Source organism: Salvelinus alpinus, chromosome 2, assembly GCF_045679555.1.
Source record: "Salvelinus alpinus chromosome 2, SLU_Salpinus.1, whole genome shotgun sequence".
Taxonomy (NCBI): domain Eukaryota; kingdom Metazoa; phylum Chordata; class Actinopteri; order Salmoniformes; family Salmonidae; genus Salvelinus; species Salvelinus alpinus.
In genome coordinates this window covers 124,927,343-124,947,247 of record NC_092087.1, presented here as the reverse complement: position 1 = coordinate 124,947,247, position 19,905 = coordinate 124,927,343, and the positions used below count along the sequence as shown (strand labels likewise).

Sequence of the window (19,905 nt, the reverse complement as noted above, 5' to 3'; positions counted from 1 at the left end):
TCCTATGCTATTTGGGAAAAGGTTGGATTTGTTATTTATTTTTATTTTTACAATATGTAATAAACTGTTGGAATACAAGCGTTTAGTTGACAAACTACAAGTCAGCGAAAGTTGCAGGTATTTATACATCTTGAGAGAACATTATAAATCCCACCCTTGTCTCACAGAGAAACCCTCGCCTTGTGCGCACCTTCCATCCATCCAACCACTTTCCAGCTCTCCAGTCCATCATGAATAAACATGAATTTTAATAGTACATGGTACCTTTCAGTCTACTGTGGGGTTCAGTTGGGGAATATTGACAGGTGGTCCGTAAATCCCAACTAATCCGGGAAAAGGGACTTTTGCGTCTTTCTTGTCTTTGGGAAGAGCATGGCTCGCGCCAGGATATATCGGGAGTCATTGCTGGTGATTTTATTGCAAATCGTCCTTTTTTGCTCTGCTCAGGTAAGTCACAAAGTACGGTTATTTTCTTCTCAAGTGGTTCACATAGATTTGTTTGCCAGCCACAATGTATGACTGGTTTGTATGACAGGCATGTATGACTGCTTTTCTTCATATTATATTGTCATGTGTTATTGGGATGGAATTTCCCATGGATGGGATAGGCTGGGATGCTCAGACTCCCAAATGATTTGAAACACCTTATATGCATTTACAGATTCGTTGAACCATATAGTTTACATATACATTAGACCTACCATAATATACCTATTTATTAGTGGACTATTTCTTTATTTTGTAAATAGCTGCATGATTTAGAGGTGTGTGTAGGACTAATAACTACCTATGCTGACATATGGAACAAATAGGTTGGAATCTCAACAAAAATATTCTCAACATATGCAATTACTTAAAGAGCGGTCCCTTGTATAGTGGATAAAGGCTTGTGGTTTTCTTTTCTTGATCTTTCTTCCCACAAAATGACTGATTTCACACAATGGATCTTTTTGTGTGAGGTGACCAACGGACCGCCAACAGCCATGAGTTGGAGCTACATTTCATTTGGTGTATTTATGTATTGTGTATTTATCCACAGAGGGGCCCGGTCGGTCTCAGAGGCCCCGCAGGACCCCCTGGAATAGCAGGAGTGCCTGGAGTTGATGGCATTGATGTGAGATATCTTCATATTTTATTGTTTATTTGTGTCATTTCAGGCTTTAGACTCATCTTTTGTACAGCACCTCACCTGGTACAGACCAACATTAATTGTGTTATTCTATCATTTTCAACCTAATGTGGATTTTTACATGGTTATTAAATAAACATTCCTTTTTCTATTTCATTTCAGGGAGACAGAGGGGACGATAACTTCATAGAAGGCGGCCCTGTGAGTGGACTATCATTTCCTTTGCCATAACCTACCAATAAATGGTTGATACATTTTAGCATAGTATTGAAATGGTCACTCTGTTCCCAGGGCCCTGATGGGGAAGACGGCAAACCAGGAACTCCCGGAACACCCGGCCTACCAGGGGCAGACGTAAGTTACACAGAATACACACATTTACAACCAGTTTATCATTCATACTCCCTAAGCAGATAAGCTTAGTGCAAAATCAGATAACAGACTTCATTGAGTCTATTGAACATCTGTAACTTCTGAAGCTCAACGGGCTGTGGTTCTACTGCTGTGTCAGTCATTTATATTGGCTCCTGAGCAAAAGGTTTGGAGGAGGGGGGTCAGTGGGATACATCAACCTGGGTATTTAGAGAAGAGAAGAGGAGAACGCTTCAAATAGCTTCCTGACTGAAACAGAGAAACAGAGGTCCTTTTGTTTGAGTCGGGGGGTGCAGGGGATTCGGCCGCCCAGTGATGGCTGACAGGAAAGAACTGTATGCTGGGAAAGGTGGAACAGAAGGACCACAATGTGTGTGCTGTCCGTTTGGGCGATAATGCTGAATACAGTGTCTGGCAGAGTAGGTAGTGTCCAGGTGTGTTGAGGTATGCACTAGTTTTGGCCGGGTAGCTCGCTATTCTCTTTTGTTTAGTGAATAGTGATCATATTTTTAGGAATAGCATATACCTTGATAACACTGACTTCAAGTAGTGAACTATAATAAATGTTTTCTGTTCCTGATTTGAATGATTCCTAATTTCTGTTGTTTGTTGCCTGCCAAAGCTATTGACTAGTTAGAGAGTGGTAGTAGTTCCTTGATCTTGAGAGGATAGTTCAGAGCGTCTTCTCTTTTCAATCCATTGATTCAAGCTTGGCGGAGGACTAGATAGCTTAGTTAAGTGACCTCCTATGGTTTATGTAGCTGGTGGAAGAGGAGGGGCTAAACAGTGTGAGAGAAGACACCCAATTTTAGTCTTATAATTGCTAAATTACTGTACAGGAAACACGTCATCCATGAAATGTCAATGATGAAATTTACTTTTATGTAGACTAAATATGCAATGGTTTAGTTAGTAAATTGTTTAGTTAGAGCATTGATCACATACTGTGTAATATATTATCTTCAAGATACAAACGCAGAATATAAGAGTAGTCTCAATTGAGATGCCTTCCATAATTTGGATTACAAACCTTCCTTTGTGTTTATCAAACGCAGATTTTATTATGGAAATCAGATTTACAGTAATATTGCCTTGAAGTAAGGCAACCCTGTTACTGATGGTGATCTCAGAGAGTACTGTCTCAGCAACTCAGTGTTGGAACAGTTCTATTTGAAATCAATTTATTTCAGGAATTGAGGAATGGATGGATTGTTTCTAATGAATATTTTCACAATCATGTCCTTTTAAAATTTCCCAGGAGTCCCATTGAATACTTGTAAAGAACAAAATATAAAATATCACACTAAGAATGGGTAACGAGCATGAAATTACTTCTTTCATTGGAGGGTATAAGACACGTATTGACGTTTTATATAGTTTACTCATGGACATTCATATTTCTGTGTGGTTGATATGAGCTTTGTTTTCTCTATAGGGTGTCACTGGACCTGTTGGAGATCTCGGCCCAGATGGGCCTCCTGGACCAAAAGTACGTTTTCTTTATTTGAAATCAAATGTATCCAGAACCTTCCTATCTGTCTATTATCTATATTGTTGAAATATAATGTATATACACTCTCAGTACTCAGTGTGTGGAGGCTGGTCAGAAGAGTATGAATGAGAAAATATCAGTATGCTCCAAAGCAATGAAAGGTTGAGATTATTTCGCTGCCATGTTATTGTCATCACCAACCATCTTGTGTGCTTCTCTATCAGGGTGAATCCGGAGAGGCTGGGGAAGTCGGGGAGATTGTAAGTAAGCATGGTTAACTAAATGTGTTAACAGAATGAATGTATAATAGGGATGTAATAGGGATATTGTTCATTATGACATACAGTTGAAGTCGGAAGTTTACATACACCTTAGCCAAATACATTTAAACTCCGTTTTTCACAATTCCTGATATTTAATCCTCGAAAAAATTCCCTGTTTTAGGTCAGTTAGGATCACCACTTTATTTTAAGAATGTGAAATGTCAGAATAATAGTAGAGATAATTATTTATTTCAGCTTTTATTTCTTTCATCACATTCCCAGTGGGTCAGAAGTTTACATACACTCGATTAGTATTTGGTAGCATTGCCTTTACATTTTTTTACTTGGGTCAAACATTTCAGGTAGCCTTCCACAAGCTTCCCACAATAAGTTGGGTGATTTTTGGCCCATTCCTCCTGGTGTAACTGAGTCAGGTTTGTAGGCCTTCTTGCTCGCACACAATTTTTCAGTTCTGCCCACAAATTTTCAATGGGATTGAGGTCAGGGCTTTGTGATGGCCACTCCAATACCTTGACTTTGTTGTCCTTAAGCCATTTTGCCACAACTTTGGAAGTATGTGTCGTGTCTTTGGCTATGCCGGATTAAGTGATATGACATGCTATTCTATAAAATAATTTCCCTGTAATTAATATTACCTGATTAAGCTAATCATGTAAATGTAATTAACTAGAAAGTCGGGGCACCACAACATAATGTTTATAGAGCAGTTATCTTCCGAATAAACTCTTAAAGACCTGGTAATCTTTTACATCAATAGCAGTCAATATTTAATCGTCACCTTGTTTAGTCTCATCTGAAAGTGGTAAATTAAATAAATCTTCTTCATCTTCACGTTATCTTCACGAACCCTGGCTAACAAGTTGAATCAGCAAACTATACTTTAGTATAATTATTTATTTACTAAATACCTAAATAATCATACAGAATTACATAAACACAGAATGGATCATACATTGATTACTAATTATGTACTACAAGAAAACGTCCCTGGGGGACGGAACCTGTATGACGGCTGGTTACACAAAGAGAGGGGGTTGGGCTTAAATGAAAGCGCAGGAGGACTGAAGAACAAAGGGAGAAGCTATGCTATCGTAAATACAGAATCTTATGCATTCTAACCACCCATTTGGAAAAGGAAAATGCAATAAATATTGAGCTGCGCTTCAATAGTTTGGTTGTAGATGGAAGGCCGTGTTGCCCAACAGAGATCTTCCTTGTCCTTTGAAGAGTGTCTCTGGTGGTAAACTGGATACGTTGTAGTATCGTCGTTGTGTGGTAGACTGGATACGTCGTCCGTCCTTTCCTAGCCCACGTTTACAGCGGCCGCTGCTAACTCAACGGCTAGTAGGTATCACTTCTGGAGTGAATAAGAGTTCAAAGTTCATACCAAGTTGCCATACTTTTAGCTCATGCTATATTCTGGCTGGTATAGTCTAAATTCCTTCTTTCGGCGTGTTGATTGTCATCTTCACGTTGAAATTCGATGCTAATTTCATTAGGTTATTATCTGAGCCCTTTCAACGTGGGGGACCGTCATCCTCTAGTCCTCAGTACACAAAGTTACATTTTCATCAAAGGCTTTGTATAGGAGGAGAGAGAAGGTCGTGTTTCATAGTTTATAACCAATGTCTCTTCACATGGGCGGGGCCACTGAGTGAGCAGAGCTTTAACCTTATGAAAACCAAATTCTCTCATTTAGAAGCTAAAATTACATTTAATCTTTTCACAAATAGTTTCATATTTAAACATTTAAATTGCACAACAATTACATGTGAATCTGATAACTATAATGTGTAGACTTTCCAAGATACAGTTTATGTCATCCTATCATTATATTCATTAAGTATCAACGCATATTTTCAACTGGTTGGATTACCAAAATATGGTTCCTTTCCCCCCACCTTTTAATTTTCCCAGACTCTATATGTTTATCAAAGGCTTTTCAAGAGTCCTTCTGAAGAGTCAAGAGAGAGGAAAGGGAGAAAGGTATTTATAGGGGGGGTCATAAACTTCACCCACAGGCCAACGTCATGACATATGCTTGGGGTCATTGTCCATTTGGAAGACCCATTTGCGACCAAGCTTTATCTTCCTGACTGATGTCTTGAGATGTTGCTTCAATATATCCACATAATTTTTATTTCTCATGTTGCCATCTATTTTGTGAAGCGCACCAGTCCCTCCTGCAGTAAAGCACCCCCACAACATGATGTTGCCACCCCCATGCTTCACGGTTGGGATGGTGTTCTTTGGCTTGCAAGCCTCCCCCTTTTTCCTCCAAACATAACGATGGGCATTATGGGAAAACAATTCTATTTTTGTTTCATCAGACCAGGGGACATTTCTCCAAAAAGTACAATCTTTGTCCCCATGTGCAGTTGCAAACCGTAGTCTGGCTTTTTTTATGGCAGTTTTGGAGCAGTGGCTTCTTCCTTGCTGAGCGGCCTTTCAGGTTATGTCGATATAGGACTTGTTATAAGTCTACAATTTCTTTCTGAGGTCTTGGCTGATTTCTTTTCATTTTCACATGATGTCAAGCAAAGAGGCACTGAGTTTGAAGGTAGGCCTTGAAATACATCCACGGGTACACCTCCAATTATGTCAATTAGCCTATCAGAAGCTTCTAAAGCCATGGCATCATTTTCTGGAATTTTCCAAGCTGTTTAAAGGCACAGTCAACTTAGTGTATGTAAACTTCTGACCTACTGGAATTGTGATACAGTGAATTATAAGTTAAATAATCTGTCTGTAAACAACTGTTGGAAAAATTACTTATGTCATGCACAAAGTAGATGTCCTAACCGACTTGCCAAAACTATAGTTTGTTAACAAGAAATTTGTGGAGTGGTTGAAAAATGAGTTTTAATGACTCCAACCTAAGTATATGTAAACTTCCGACTTCAACTGTAGCCTATATGGTAATCATGCAGAAATGACCAAACATAATCTGGAAAGGGATCGACCTCACTTGTTTCAGTGGATTATTATTCTACCATAAGGATGGGACCATCCCCTCTAAGGACTTGTCTTACCCATCCACTGAAATGACTGGACATCTGGAAAAGGCTACTCCCTCTCAAGAAACATATAACGATAGGACACACCCATAAAATCGTCTAATGCTGCGTTCATAACCAAGTGTGAAGGTGGTAATTACCAGTTGTGGATTTAGAAATACGATTTGGGTGCATTCACATTTTGGGAAATACTATCAAACATGGAGATCATTAGAAGGCTTGTGATTGTTTAGCAAATTTTTGCCCATAAAAAGTATATCTTGAGCTGCTTTCACTTTCTAAATCAAAAGGAAGATGAACAGAATACATTTTCTATCAACAATGTGTATTTTTTTCTTACCATAAACAACAACTGCTGAAGATGCCGCAATGCATGCTGTCTTGTTTGTTGACAAATGACACCAGAGAGGTGCAAGTGAAAACCTCGGAGCACGGGGATAATAGATGAGTTTCCCACTAGTAATTACCAGTGTATTTTCCACAGTTGTATGCTGGTATTTGCAAAATTATGAGATGTTCTGAACTCAGCATAACACACCTTTATAAGAATTGTACACACACACCCATTAGTTGATCTGAAATCATATATGAAATGAATACGCCCACCTAGGATATGACAATTATAAGGGTATGACATACTATAAGGACTGATTTATTGAAATGGCATTGTTTAAAATTGTGCCTTTTATTACTGTACCCTTGTTACTGCATTGATTAACTTGTTTATACAGACAAATGCATTTTTACCTCAGTTTTACACCTTGAAGCCTCTCCATGAATTCTCTCTTGTCTCCCACAGGGCGAGGGACCTGATGGGCCTGATGTGAGTGCTTTACTATTGGTCCCACACCTGAATAAGGAAGAATGTATGTAAATACAAGAGAATACAGTACATTAGTTCTGTGTCATGTCCATTTTGTTCTGCTGACAGGGAGCAGCTGGTGCACAAGGGTTGGTGGGCGAGCTTGGCAAAGTCGGAACCCCAGTGAGTACTGACTGCTTTTTTAACATTTAGAAAATGATGGCTAGATACACAGGGCTTCCAACTTTTTGGAAGCCCTGCAGTCAATACTTCTAACTTGTTAAATTATTGCGTTCATTTACTTGTAAACGTATTATTATTATTTCTAGGGATCACTGGGAAGGAGGGGGCCAGTGGGGTTTCCCGGACCTGCAGGGCCCAGGGTAAATATATTTATTTTCATGATCATTTAGTCCCATATTAGTGTTGTCATCCTTAGTACAGTTGAAAACCCACGTGAGTCCCATGTGATGTAATAGCTGCATAGTTCTGTGTGCCATGAAAAGTATCAAAGAGGAGACAGACAATTTACAGCATCCTGTACATTTTTTAAGAGCACTGCAACAACCAACCTGTCTGACAACCAGCCCCAGTTTCGCCGACAATAACTTCAAAGACAGAAATGTCATTAATTGTGTTTTTTCTTTTTCTCCCCAGGGTCTTCCTGGCGTGTATAAGGGGGAAGACCTGGTAAGGCGTTCACAAGTTTCCTTTAAGGGCACCACAGCTATGCATGTGTACCCTGATGCTGACGATGGGGAACTTTTCAGCGGAGCCCCCCTGTGGCAGGGCTCTTAGATGACCTCAAATAGGCTTTACTTGTGTTTTTCAGTGTCCCAATTCCTGTCCTTCTGGCCTTAACGGATATTCTGGCCTCCCAGGCATGAAGGTGACTATATAACAAATACTTATACTATACTACGGTTGGTCGTTGATACTAATATACTATAGATGTTGATGCTGTATCTTGTCAGTGAAACTAGTTTGCATATAGCTGTAACATTATATGGTTTCTCTTTAGGGCCACAAAGGGGTAAAAGGAGAGTCTGGTGAGCCTGGAAAGCAAGGACACAAGGTAACCTCTCCCCCTTTTTATCTAGATAGAATATCAACAAATACAATAAGGTCAATAATAATGATTGTGATATTTGTTTGATGTTTTCTACAGGGAGAAGAAGGAGACCAGGCAGGAGAGGGCGAGATGGGAGCTCAAGGACTACCAGTAAAATATTTGAATATTTCTCTCACAAATCTGTATCAATATGAATGTGCCATTCACAATGTGGCTATGAGACATGTATTTTTTAAAATTGAAAATGGCTTCTTCCTCTCTCTCTTTTTCTCTCTATCTCACTCTCACACTATTCTCCCTCTGCTGAGTGATTTTAGGGCCAAGGGGGACCCAGGGGAATAACAGGCATGATGGGCCTCAAAGGTGACAGGGTAAGGGTCATGAGGTCACACGTTGCTTGACATCATAGGATGAATGTCCAAGATGAGCTATGTACTGTATGTTACTGCCATCCTCAGCGGGTGCAATATTGCTGTAAAAATTACTTCAGCTTGGCCTGTTTCAGCACTGCCAAACCTCAACATCCCACAACTTATGTTTGAGCACACTAGTAAATGCATTAAAAAAACGTATATTTGACATCTGAAATGTGTTTGATAACAGGGACCACGTGGAACGTTTGGAGATCTCGGTCCCCAGGGAATTCAGGGTGGCTCAGTAAGTGCCTGTCTTCTTTTTAACACCGTGACGTTCACCTCCTTTTCATCATGACCTCTTTGCCACCACTCACATTACAGTAACATCTCAACTTATATTCTACTATTTTGGTTTAAAAAAGGTGTTTTTCTTTTTTAGGGTGACGTGGGCCAAAGAGGATTAGTGGGCGAGACTGGACCAAACGGTGGTCAAGTAAGTACTAAAACATCACACCATCATACAAATATATTATCACTGTTATATCATCATTATTATTATTACTGTTATATTATCACTGCAGAACAACAGAGCACATGGTCATTCACTTTCAAAAGCAAAAACCTGCCGCCAATTCATACAGGTGCACTCTATCTATAAAATAATGTACAGTATAAAGACTTTTACTCACTGTGTGTTGTTTTGCAGGGGGCCCGAGGGCCACAAGGAATAAGGGGCCTTCCAGGGGGCAAAGGGGAGCCTGTAAGTATTGTACACACCACAGCCTTAACAAATCTGATTTATTATCGACTAACATCTCATCTATGACATCTATGACGTTACACACAGCATGAGCTTATGTTCATGGACTCCATACAGCTGACTCAATACACATGCCATGAAGCTAATCTTCTTTTTTTAACGCTCAACTTCCCTGTTCTTTCTCCCATGGACAGGGTCTAGCTGGGCCCGATGGACGTGAAGGAATTCCCGGATTGCCAGCATCTAAGGTACAGCTCAAACTGCTGTTCAAAGACAGAGGATATACATAGGGATGTACATACAGGAAATAAGTAAGATTGACATGCTGTTGTTTTTTTTTCTATAATTTTAAGGGTATTACTGGGAAAGTTGGCAGTCCAGGTGATGCTGGGCTCCAAGGACTCCCTGTAAGTGTGACCTCTGACCCCTAGCATCTCTGATTCATCATATCCATTCTAGATTTGTATTTGTTCGGGTTTGTTTGGTTGTTCATTTGTTTTGATGTGATTCTCGCCATAGGGTTTGCCAGGCGCTTATGGTCCAAAAGGACAAAGTGGCGAGATGGTAGGGGAATATTTCAAATGTATGAATAAAATCAGTTATTGACCATACAGTATATGAATCTCTATTGTAGAGAATCTTATGTTTTCCTCTCTTTGTTACTAGGGTAACTCTGGCGACCCCGGTTCTGTAGGACTAATGGGGTCTCCTGGGAAATCAGTAAGTCAAGAGAAAGTCTAATGATGAATATTAAATCACATGAATTGACAGTGATGAAACAAAATACTTTGACACGGTATACGTAAATCCCTTTCATACTTGCACCAGTAGCATGAGAGATCTCATGGTGACTTGCTTTGTTTACAGGGGGAACGTGGCGAGCAGGGAGAGGTGGGACCTGTCGGAGCAAGAGGTGGACCAGTGAGTATGTTCTATAGTATATGTGATTCACTGTGAGAAAGCCATAAACCACTATCAAGTTGGATTACTCTTTTCAAGGTCTTGTATGAACTTCAGCAGTTTGAATAAATCATTTGGAGCTGTGTGATTTAGCGACCCTTTTAGGGTTAGGGAATTAGGGATAAAGGCGTGAGCTAAATAACTGAACAATAGAATTAACAAGATCAGCACAAAGCATTTGAACTCTATTGCCACGCACAACCTTTGCTCTATTGTACTATAAGCATTGTTCAACAAGCTCAGAACTTCATGTGATTCATTTGGGAAGGTCTTGGACCACTAGCCACAATTTCTGCTCTATAACTCCCTACTATTCTTCTCTTGTTTCGCTGTAGGGTGAAAGAGGAGTGCGTGGCCCAGACGGACCTGCAGGGGCACCAGGACCCAGGGTAAGTCAACAGCCCAACAGACCAATATAACTGACATACTCATAGCCCCAAAACAAGCCCATTATATGTATCATGAACCACAATGAATAAAGCATTTGACAATTTGTTGCAAACATCCATACAATTACCACGGTATGAACCATGATTATCAAACTGACCAATGAACTTGAAACATACAAATGAACTAGGCTAAGATGCTGGTGAAATCTGTAACCTGGGTAGAAAACAGGTGGAAGAATAGAGGGAGTTGAGCATCTTCTGCACAAGAATGATGGGAAAAGCCATGGGAAGTGATGACCAAGTGACCAAGCACAGAACCCTGTGGTGCTCCAGTCATCAAACTTTGTTGTGAGAAAATACAAGGATTGGTAAGGTAAGATGCAGACAAGGAAATATCGGAGTGAAGCCAGTTCAATTCGGAATACAGAACAGGATTTTGTGGTTTGCAATGTGATGGATTATGATGATACTGTGGTGGGGAAAGAAGAGGAAGACAAGAACAAGATGAAGATGGTGTGAAAGAGGAGGAAGAAGAAAACAAAGAGTATGAAATAAATGACCTTTTTAGGATCATGTGCTGTGTGGCGAGAACAAAGTCGATGCTGGTCTCTCAAAATTTACTAGGGTGGCCATTAAAATGATGTTGATGTAATTGGATATTTAATTATTTATGCTTACTTTCCTCATATGTTATTTTCATTACACTGTCTTTCCTGCCCTACCTTTCTTGGAACTAGGACACCGCAGAGTGCAAATAACACAAGCCGCACCCATCCATACCAACAATCTTTTGCTATTTATATATGACATAACATCAGTGTAAACAATGCACTAAGTGTACAAAACATTAGAAACACCTTCTCTTTCCATGACATAGGCTGACCAGGTGAATCCAGGTGAACGCTATGATCCTATGATGTCACTTGTTAAATCCACTTCAATCAGTGTAGATGAAGGGGAGGAGACAGGTTAAAGATGATTTTTAAGCCTTGAGACATGGATTGTGTATGTGTGCCATTCAGAGGGTGAATGGGCAAGACAAGACTTAAGTGCCTTTGACCAGGGTATGGTAGTAGGTGCCAGGCGAACCAGTGTGAGTTTTTCACGCTCAACAGTTTCCCGTGTGTATCAAGAATGGTTCACCATCCAAAGGACATCCAGCCAACTTGACACAACTGTGGGAAGCATTGGAGTCAACATGGGCCAGCATCCCTGTGGAATGCTTTCGACACCTTGTAGAGTCCATGCCCTAGATTAATTGAGGCTGTTCTGAAGGCAAAACAGGGGGTGCAACTCAATATTAGGAAGGTGTTCTTAATGTTTTGTACACTAAGTGTGTATCGCTATTATCTGCTATCATTCCATACATATACCATTTAACATGGGCATAGTTACCATAGTAAATATTCAGATCAACCAAGCTGACTGCCAGTGCCTAAGAGCAAACCCACTCCAAGGAAGTGGAGCCATATGCTCTCTCATATTGAGAGTGGCACCCATTTATAAGCCTCCAGACTGCAGTAATACTGTAATCCACCAATGAGGGGGCATGAATGGAGTCTTGTTAAACTGGTCAATGGGCCCATGGGTATTTCTTCAGAGAGGAGGATTCAGGCCAGGAAAATAGGCTGAAAAAGCCTGAAAGAACCCTCTGTTTCCCAGGAATTCCTTAAACCAGTCGGCTGAGAGTATGCCACAATCAGTACCCACACTTCAAAAAAGGTCTCGTGGAGTGTGCCCCCAATACCTTTTCCAGCTCACCCGTTTAGACACGTTTTTTTTCCCAGCAAACATTTTTTTTGGGGTGCAAATGTAGTCAGCTGAAGGCGAGGGGGGAGGTTGGAGCGTTGCACAGGCAATCCACTGTGTTCGAGTTTTTTAAGTGTGTGTGTATATATATTTATTTATTTATTTATTTACAGGGAGGTAAAGGGGATCTCGGGCTTCTTGGTTTGCCTGGCCCTGCCGGCCTGGTTGGACAGAATGGAGACAGGGTAAGGAATAGAAAAGGTACCGCAAAAGCAGAAGCAGAAATTCATGTGTAAAAGCAAAATATAATTTTCCTATTCCTATTCCTATCTCTCCAGGGTGCAATCGGTTTGACCGGTGCTCAAGGAGAACAAGTAAGTTCTATCAATACCATCTCAACCGACCGAAGAGTACATTCCTGCATAAGGGAGGTGACCATATTCTATGTAGCCATCAAATGATGGAAGAAGATGAATGGAGTGAATTCAAATGAGTAACATCAAGCACTAGGAGCTACCAGAAGAGTACAGAAGGCCCCACCAAGGCCAACTTGGGATGGATACGTGTTAATGATCCTGTAAGACATGTGTTTTCCCTAACAAAGACATTTTACTCGTTGATTTAGGGAGAAGCAGGTTCAGAGGGCACAGCGGGAGACAGAGGGGACTTTGTGAGTAAATAAAGAAAAAAACGTTGCTGTGCCCAACATTTGTTTGAAAGTGAAAGAGTACTGATTCTGTTTTACTATAGGGTGACGAAGGGGAGCCAGGAGAGAAAGGATCGGTGAGTCCAGTTTATAGCATCGCTTACTGCTACAGCTCTCTGTTGACATGGACTAGGCCAATTATGTCCAGTACACATAATGTGATACCTGTTCGTCCCAAAATCATGGAGGACTCATCATGATTAGATGCCACAGCTTCATAGAGCTGTCTAATGCTAGAGGTCACGTACACGTGAGCATCATCATTTCTCATTACTGAATCACTTCACAGTGTTTGCGCCATGCCAAAAGAAAGCCTTGCACACTGTAGGACTACATGCCTGAAACACATGATCCTAGACCTAGACGGACAGCATTGTCTATCCTCCCAATGGTCCAGTCTGTGTAATCCAATTTTACCTTTTGTTTTGAATGAATGCTGAATGCCATTGTGTCGCGCTCTGTCGCTGTTTTCAGACGGGCAGACCAGGAGAGACTGGAAACAAAGGGCCGGAGGGCGGCCGGGGCATACCAGGCCCAGAGGGCAAGCCGGGCCAACCTGGACCACGTGGCATGCAGGGAGACAGAGGGGTACCAGGACTGACAGGGACACAGGGGCCAGCGGTAGGCCCTTTAACAATTAACCAATTAACCATCTGAGGGCCTGAAACAGAGCAGGAGTCAAAAAGAGCTGTTTCCTAGTACTGCACTCATATGGACTAGACTGGAGGAGACAGCAGAATTCACATGATGTCTTTGCCCTGTGTTAAAGACATGCTCCCGAACTTTGGCGTCTACTAAGTCTTTTTTAAACCTCCCGTTTTGGGCTGTATGTGTCAATGTGTAGTTCATACATGCGTAATCTATGAGAATGACGGTCTTACCTCAATTAGTCACGAAATTCCTCGTTTTGAAAGCGACTGTTTTTCTGGAAGCTATGCTGCTCCATTTTCCCTACATATTCCCCCATGTGGGCCAGCCCCCTAGCAATTTGAGTTCTAGCCAATGAGCTTCAGCCCCGCGCCATTTGAGTGACAGTTAGCAAGAGGCACACACAGCAGAGCGAGAGAGAGATCAATGACGTGTTGCACTTATCTGCACACGTAACATAGTAGGCCATTTTCGTGGACCACTTTTGACTCATGAGCGCTACATTCAGAACTACTGGCTAAAGAGTTTGCAAAAGTACCAGAGAATCTCTTTAAGTATGTCCCTGGGATAAGACATTTCACGAAAAAAGCCTGTGTAGCTAGCTATGAATAGCATTAGATACCGGTTAACACCACAATTCTCTCAACAACCACCTGTTTTCCCAGGGGAAAAAACCAAGCGATACACACATCACACAAGTTTGCATGAGGGTAATGCAAGGTAAGTCAAGATCATTTTCATATCAAACTCTTATCCATTTGATATTGACCATTACTGAACCCATCACATCTGATAAGGCAGGTCCATAGGTTTCATTGAATTGACCCCCCCCCATCCTTTTCCCTTCCTGTGCCATAGAGCAGCTAGCCCAGCTAGCAGCCAGCCTGAGGAGGCCTGAGACAGGCATCTCTGGACTGCCAGGTCCTCCTGGCCCCCCTGGTCCAGCAGGCCCCTCCGGAGTGAACGGCTACCCAGGACTGGACGGGACCAGAGGACTGCCAGGTCTCAAAGGACCTCCAGGACTACTGGGTCGCAAAGGGCCCAAAGGTGAGTCTCTAAAGATGGTGGAAATATATCCGAAATGTAATATTATGGCCTAGTTTGTTAAGACAATGACAAGTTGGCTGAAGCAGGCTGGTAGCAGTAGTGTCATGATCCCCATTTGAATAATTAGAATTGTTTGTGCCATCACAAGTGAAGTTCACTACAACCATCCTGCATCCCTAAACGTCACTTGAATTGATGATCATGTATATGTCCTGCGTAGGTGACACGGGCGACAGAGGAGACAGAGGACCCATAGCGAGAGGGGTTAAAGGAGCACCTGGAGCACCCGGTCTGCCAGGTAAAGATACCAGTCACAAGAGTATTGTAAGGCTACTTGCCCACACCATAATAATGAAGGCTATAGCCATAACCACTGTGCTAACTCAATATGCGCCAAGTCTCTATATGCTCAGCTATAACATGTCTAGCTAGCTTTTTAGCAGTTCCACATTCATGTACAAGTCTCAACCGACCACTCTATCCACAGGTGATCACGGTAGAGCCGCCTATGGCACAGACGGCCGCGACGGCGAGAGAGGGCCACGCGGCGTTCCCGGTATTCCCGGCGTTCCAGGGTCTCCTGGTCGTCCTGGCCTCAACGGCTACTGCGAGTCGTCACAGTGCATCCTTCCTATGGTGGCGTCACCGATATCGGCAAAAGATTCCGGCATGAAGGGGCCAAATGAGGAATAAGATGTGAGTCGGAGACCCAACGGGTCCCTGAACTGAGGGGCCACAGGGACCAAACTATTAAGAGACTAATGGAGGAACTTACTAACACGCCACGGAAGATCAGGGTTGAGGTCAATTCCATTTAAATTCAGTCAATTCAGGAAGTAAACTGAAATTGAAATGTTTCTCATTGAAAAGCAGGAAATTGGAATAGAATTGGAATTTCCGTTAACTTCCTGATTTGAATGAATTCAAATTGAAATGAGATGAAAATGTACCCCCACCCCTATGGAAGAAACATGACTTTGTTTGATGTGTTTTGACTGTTTGTTTGTATTTTGTTTTATTGTTTTGTTACACCCCTCTAAAATGCATTTCAGTATTCCTTAGCTGTTGGAACACCCCTATCCCTCTGACAAAGTTTAGCAACGTTTTTTTTTTACCTCAGTTCTAGCTTTGGCCATCTTTGTACTGTAAAATAAAAGGAGCATTACATTTTTGGGGCAAACTAATTGTGATATTATTGGGTACTGTAGGCTTTGTTTTTTGTTAAATATGAACCAAGTTAAAACCCCAACAGACCAGACTAACTGTGCTTTAAGCGACAATGTGCCAACCATTTTTAATTAACTGAATTCTGTATGTTTATGTATTAGTGTCAATACCGAGCTTTCATACAAATTACCAAATTATACTGTTGGTTCAATGACTTTCATTTGTTTGCGAGTATCTTTGTTGCATATACACTCACCAACCCCTATGCTTTAGCGTCTTCCTGACGTATGATTTTCTTTGTCATGATGACTGTTTTTGTGATGAGAGAACTAGGAGGGCAGTGTTGTTTGAAGACATATGTAGAAATTGTATATGCCATTCTTATTTATTATAAAAGTCAGAGGAGGTGACATCAAAGGTTGTACAAAAGAGAAAATAAACACATTTTGATAAAGTCTTGCATGTTTTGTATGAAAGACTACAATGAAAATCCAGCAACATGTTTTTCGGCTAATTTCACACATCTCCAGTGGGCCTTATAGAGACATTTTCTGAGGCATGCAGAGTTCTACAGACTCAAATCATTGAATGGCCTGTGGTATAAATATAGCCACAAGGGGACACTAGCAAGCTTGACTGTCACCATATCTAGGGTGTTACCAACAGCCATTTAAAAAACATCTCCATAAAAGTAATTGATTAATTTGCTGAAAATGCCGTTTGTCTTTGTGCATTAGACTATAGTTATCCTATGCAGAAGAAGATTGTTATTAAGTATGCCCTGAGGGACATGTAACGAGGTTGGGGAGGGTTGAATCAATAAAGGACTGTCCTGTAATTGAGCCCACGCTTCTCATTTAAACCCAAGGCACTTAAGTATACCTTAATTATGGCAAGTTATGTGTCACTAAATGAAGTAAACTTACATTATCAGTTTAAAGCTGTTTACCATGGGGAAACCTCTACCATGACTGCTCACAGCTTATTTTTGTAGTTAGTCATGTTTTTTGGAAATATTCTAGCATAACTCTTTCATCAGCTGAATTGGTTTCTCATTATCTTCTATGAAACAGTATGTAATCTGCCTCTTTCTCTGCAGTTCCAGTCAGCAGTCCCATAGACAGATCTGACTCTGTTAGTGCCAATGCTGGTACTACAGGCAGAACAAGCCCACTGAGACAATCCATTAAACCAAACAAGGCCAATGTAAAACAAGTAAGGCACTAAAGGCAATGGTAAGGCATTAGAGTACAATTTGATATTAAAGTGCATTAAACGCCATTCAAAACCAAGTTTTCAGTGTATCATTTTAATGTACTCTCACAAGTTGGTGAACAGTTACAATTTGTCGCTCACAGTACTAAAACACACATCCATTGATAGTATAAATAGCCAACCTAATAATACACATTTTCAAATACATAAATCATCAAGTATCCAAGTATTAAGTTACGCACATCAAAATAAAAAGGCATACAAAATATCGCAGACGTTGAAGTCCAGTTTCAAAGCGAAAAACACAAATCACATTTCGGACATGGCAGTAATTAATCAACAAGATTTGATAAGAGAAAATAAAAAAATAAAAAGGTCCCAGACTTTCAATAAACAAATATTGCAACAATTAAGCATTTCATATTAAAAATAGTTACTGAAAGGACTTAAGTGTGTAGACGTCCTGCACAAGACAAAGGCAACATTCTTTTGTTCCAAGTAAAAAAAGAAACACCTTTTCTAATGTAGTGGATGACAAACCCACTCGATTGCCTTTTCGTTCCATTTTAATTGTAAGGCATTTCAAGTTTTAACCATGTGGAGGAAGGCATACATCTTTCTATTCAGTATCGAACTGAATCATAAAATTTAAAGGGATACCTAACTACTCATGTTAAATCATTACAGTACTTTTTAAAATATTTTTTTTAAGTAATAAGCACCCTTGCCAATTAAAACCTTGGGCTGTGTTCAACATGTATAAACCAACATCTGGATGTTCACAAAATTACTTCACTGGCTGTGCTCCTTTCCAATTCTAAGGGCACACATAGAGAACACTCACTCACTGTCACTTGTTCACTAACTAACCTCTTTTTTGACACTTGACATTTTTTTAATTGATAAGGGAAAACTTGAATTATTTAAGAATGGATTTCCGGTGGAAATACTTTAACAGAATGGATTTACTAAGAAAAAACAAGCCTGCCAGGTAGATAAGAGAAAGATATGAATGTATTTTATAGGGGCATTGTTGGCATGGACTATGAGTTAGTTGGCTTTACTACTGGATGCAGCAGTTGTTGCGGTGGCCGTTGGAGTCTTTGAAGCGCAGGCGCATCTTTGGACGATACTTCTCCAAGTAGAAAAGCTGCTTGCTGTTGAACGCTCCGCGACGCTTCCTGTTACAAGAGAAAATACATTGTCATCTCACGTCATCTAAATTACAGGCCAGTGATATTAATTCAAAACAGTGGGGTTTAGCCTCCATTTTAAGATGCTACGGTATATAGAGATCTACATGAAAGTGTATTTGCATCAGACTTACTGCCGGATGAACTGGACAGCATCTTCGTACTTCATCCCACATTCAATCAAAGCCAGGGCAACCATGACAGGGGCTCTAGGAGTATAACACACAAAAACCCATTGGTAAACCATTGGTAAAAGTTGACAAAGGCAGTTAGGGTACTATGGGACTTTTTAATACTGTGTATTATGGCTAATCGTTTTTTTGTCTTTCTTACCAAAGAACTAGCATCATCAATCTAACACAATTCTGAATATAAATACTTATTACATGTTTAAAATCCTTGTTACATGATTATAAATGTTTCTATACTAAGAGGGGAAATATGAACACTAGTTTACCTCCCCAGGCCAGCTACACAGTGGACAGCAATGCAGCAACCAGGCTCCTCCCTAAACTTAGTCTTCAGGAGGTTCAACCAATCATCAACAATCTGGTTAGAAGGAGGAGCTCCATCATCAAACGCCCAATCCTATTGGTGGAGGAGGGAAATGAGTTAATCTGCCCTCTTTCTCAGAAACCAAAACAAAGATGGTAGTAACATGGTAGTAAATAAGTTCTGCATTGGAGATGTAAACAGTGATGTTGAAGCTTACCAGAACCTGTATTCCCTCTTTCCCCACCAAGGTGGAATCATAGGTGGCCTCACATACTCTCACAACAGTGGTCACTCCATACTTCTTCAGTTCCTGTAGAAGAATGTACTTATATTTTCATATAATCTGCAACATATGCCATTGTACATTTGACATACTACACAGGGAAAACATTTATATTTTCTAAACAGACCCTTTATACTATGGAAGAGGGACTACCTATGAGAATCCAGAACATTCATTACGTTTTATAACAAAATTAATTTCTGATATCATCACTGTGTTAATGATGTGAGGGCTCACCTCAATGAATTTATTCAAAGTGGCATTGGTTGGATTGTGGGTAATGAGGAACCTCATGTTTTTGTAGGTGATCTCCACAGGGGCAGGTCGGTTCATACGCGCCATGGTGACAGACGGAAAAACGAGATCTTCCACAAAACAATCTAACAAAAACACTTATTTAGAGGGAGAGGGAATATCAACAAAATGTCAAACTATATTCCTGCAATAAAAATACACCGTGACCAGTGGGCTAAAGAAGGCTATGGGGCGAAAGGAGGTCGGATTTGGCAGAAAAAAGGGTGTGGACAACCAAAACAAACCCCTTCTCCTTTGGGAAAACAAGACAAGTTCCCCCTTGATTCTGACCAGGCAGAAGCCAACGAGGGCAGTGTGCAGCAGGTAGAGTTACCCCATCCAGGCTCGTTTTGCTGGTAGGTTAGGAGGTGTCCTGATCCTGCCAACGTTTCAGATCCTCCTCCTGTGGGTCCAATGTGTTCGGAGAGGAGGTGAGTTCTGCTGTTCACTCGTCTGCATAGGCAGCTGCGTGCTG

The 19,905-nt window shown here is 40.9% G+C and overlaps 2 protein-coding genes across 3 annotated transcripts; one reads left to right on the top strand and one right to left on the bottom strand.

Annotated features, from left to right (window-relative positions):
* The first annotated feature begins 258 nt into the window (after window positions 1–258).
* On the top strand, window positions 259–16,405 carry LOC139568584 (collagen alpha-1(IX) chain-like). The gene is made up of 32 exons (XM_071390508.1): window positions 259–447; window positions 1,040–1,114; window positions 1,292–1,330; window positions 1,421–1,483; window positions 2,937–2,990; window positions 3,218–3,253; window positions 7,094–7,117; window positions 7,226–7,279; window positions 7,426–7,479; window positions 7,754–7,786; window positions 7,929–7,985; window positions 8,118–8,171; window positions 8,265–8,318; window positions 8,486–8,539; window positions 8,772–8,825; window positions 8,964–9,017; window positions 9,231–9,284; window positions 9,479–9,532; window positions 9,638–9,691; window positions 9,804–9,848; window positions 9,951–10,004; window positions 10,152–10,205; window positions 10,580–10,633; window positions 12,556–12,627; window positions 12,721–12,756; window positions 13,008–13,052; window positions 13,133–13,165; window positions 13,563–13,709; window positions 14,402–14,456; window positions 14,595–14,783; window positions 15,004–15,081; window positions 15,271–16,405. The coding sequence occupies exons 1-32, from the start codon at window positions 373–375 to the stop codon at window positions 15,474–15,476; spliced, it is 2,064 nt and encodes a 687-aa protein (XP_071246609.1). The 5' UTR covers window positions 259–372; the 3' UTR covers window positions 15,477–16,405.
* An 834-nt stretch (window positions 16,406–17,239) lies between these two features.
* On the bottom strand, window positions 17,240–19,508 carry ptp4a1 (protein tyrosine phosphatase 4A1). 2 transcript variants are annotated; one of them, XM_071390509.1, is made up of 5 exons: window positions 19,374–19,508; window positions 19,071–19,163; window positions 18,816–18,946; window positions 18,493–18,567; window positions 17,240–18,346 (listed from the first exon to the last, which is right to left on the bottom strand). In XM_071390509.1, the coding sequence occupies exons 1-5, from the start codon at window positions 19,476–19,478 to the stop codon at window positions 18,229–18,231; spliced, it is 522 nt and encodes a 173-aa protein (XP_071246610.1). In that variant the 5' UTR covers window positions 19,479–19,508; the 3' UTR covers window positions 17,240–18,228. The 2 variants fall into 2 exon arrangements, with proteins under 2 accessions (XP_071246610.1, XP_071246611.1); XM_071390510.1 differs by having other exon boundaries at window positions 17,244–18,342.
* Window positions 19,509–19,905: the final 397 nt, after the last annotated feature.

Coding starts and splice junctions, on each gene's coding strand:
- LOC139568584 (XM_071390508.1), top strand. CDS start 373: ATGGCTCGCGCCAGGATATATCGGGAGTCATTGCTGGTGATTTTATTG. Junction 7,787..7,928: donor TGTATAAGGGGGAAGACCTG/GTAAGGCGTTCA, acceptor TGTGTTTTTCAG/TGTCCCAATTCCTGTCCTTC. Junction 9,285..9,478: donor CAGGGGGCAAAGGGGAGCCT/GTAAGTATTGTA, acceptor TCCCATGGACAG/GGTCTAGCTGGGCCCGATGG.
- ptp4a1 (XM_071390510.1), bottom strand. CDS start 19,478: ATGGCGCGTATGAACCGACCTGCCCCTGTGGAGATCACCTACAAAAAC. Junction 18,947..19,070: donor AAGAGGGAATACAGGTTCTG/GTAAGCTTCAAC, acceptor CTCCACCAATAG/GATTGGGCGTTTGATGATGG. Junction 18,568..18,815: donor TGTGTAGCTGGCCTGGGGAG/GTAAACTAGTGT, acceptor TTATACTCCTAG/AGCCCCTGTCATGGTTGCCC.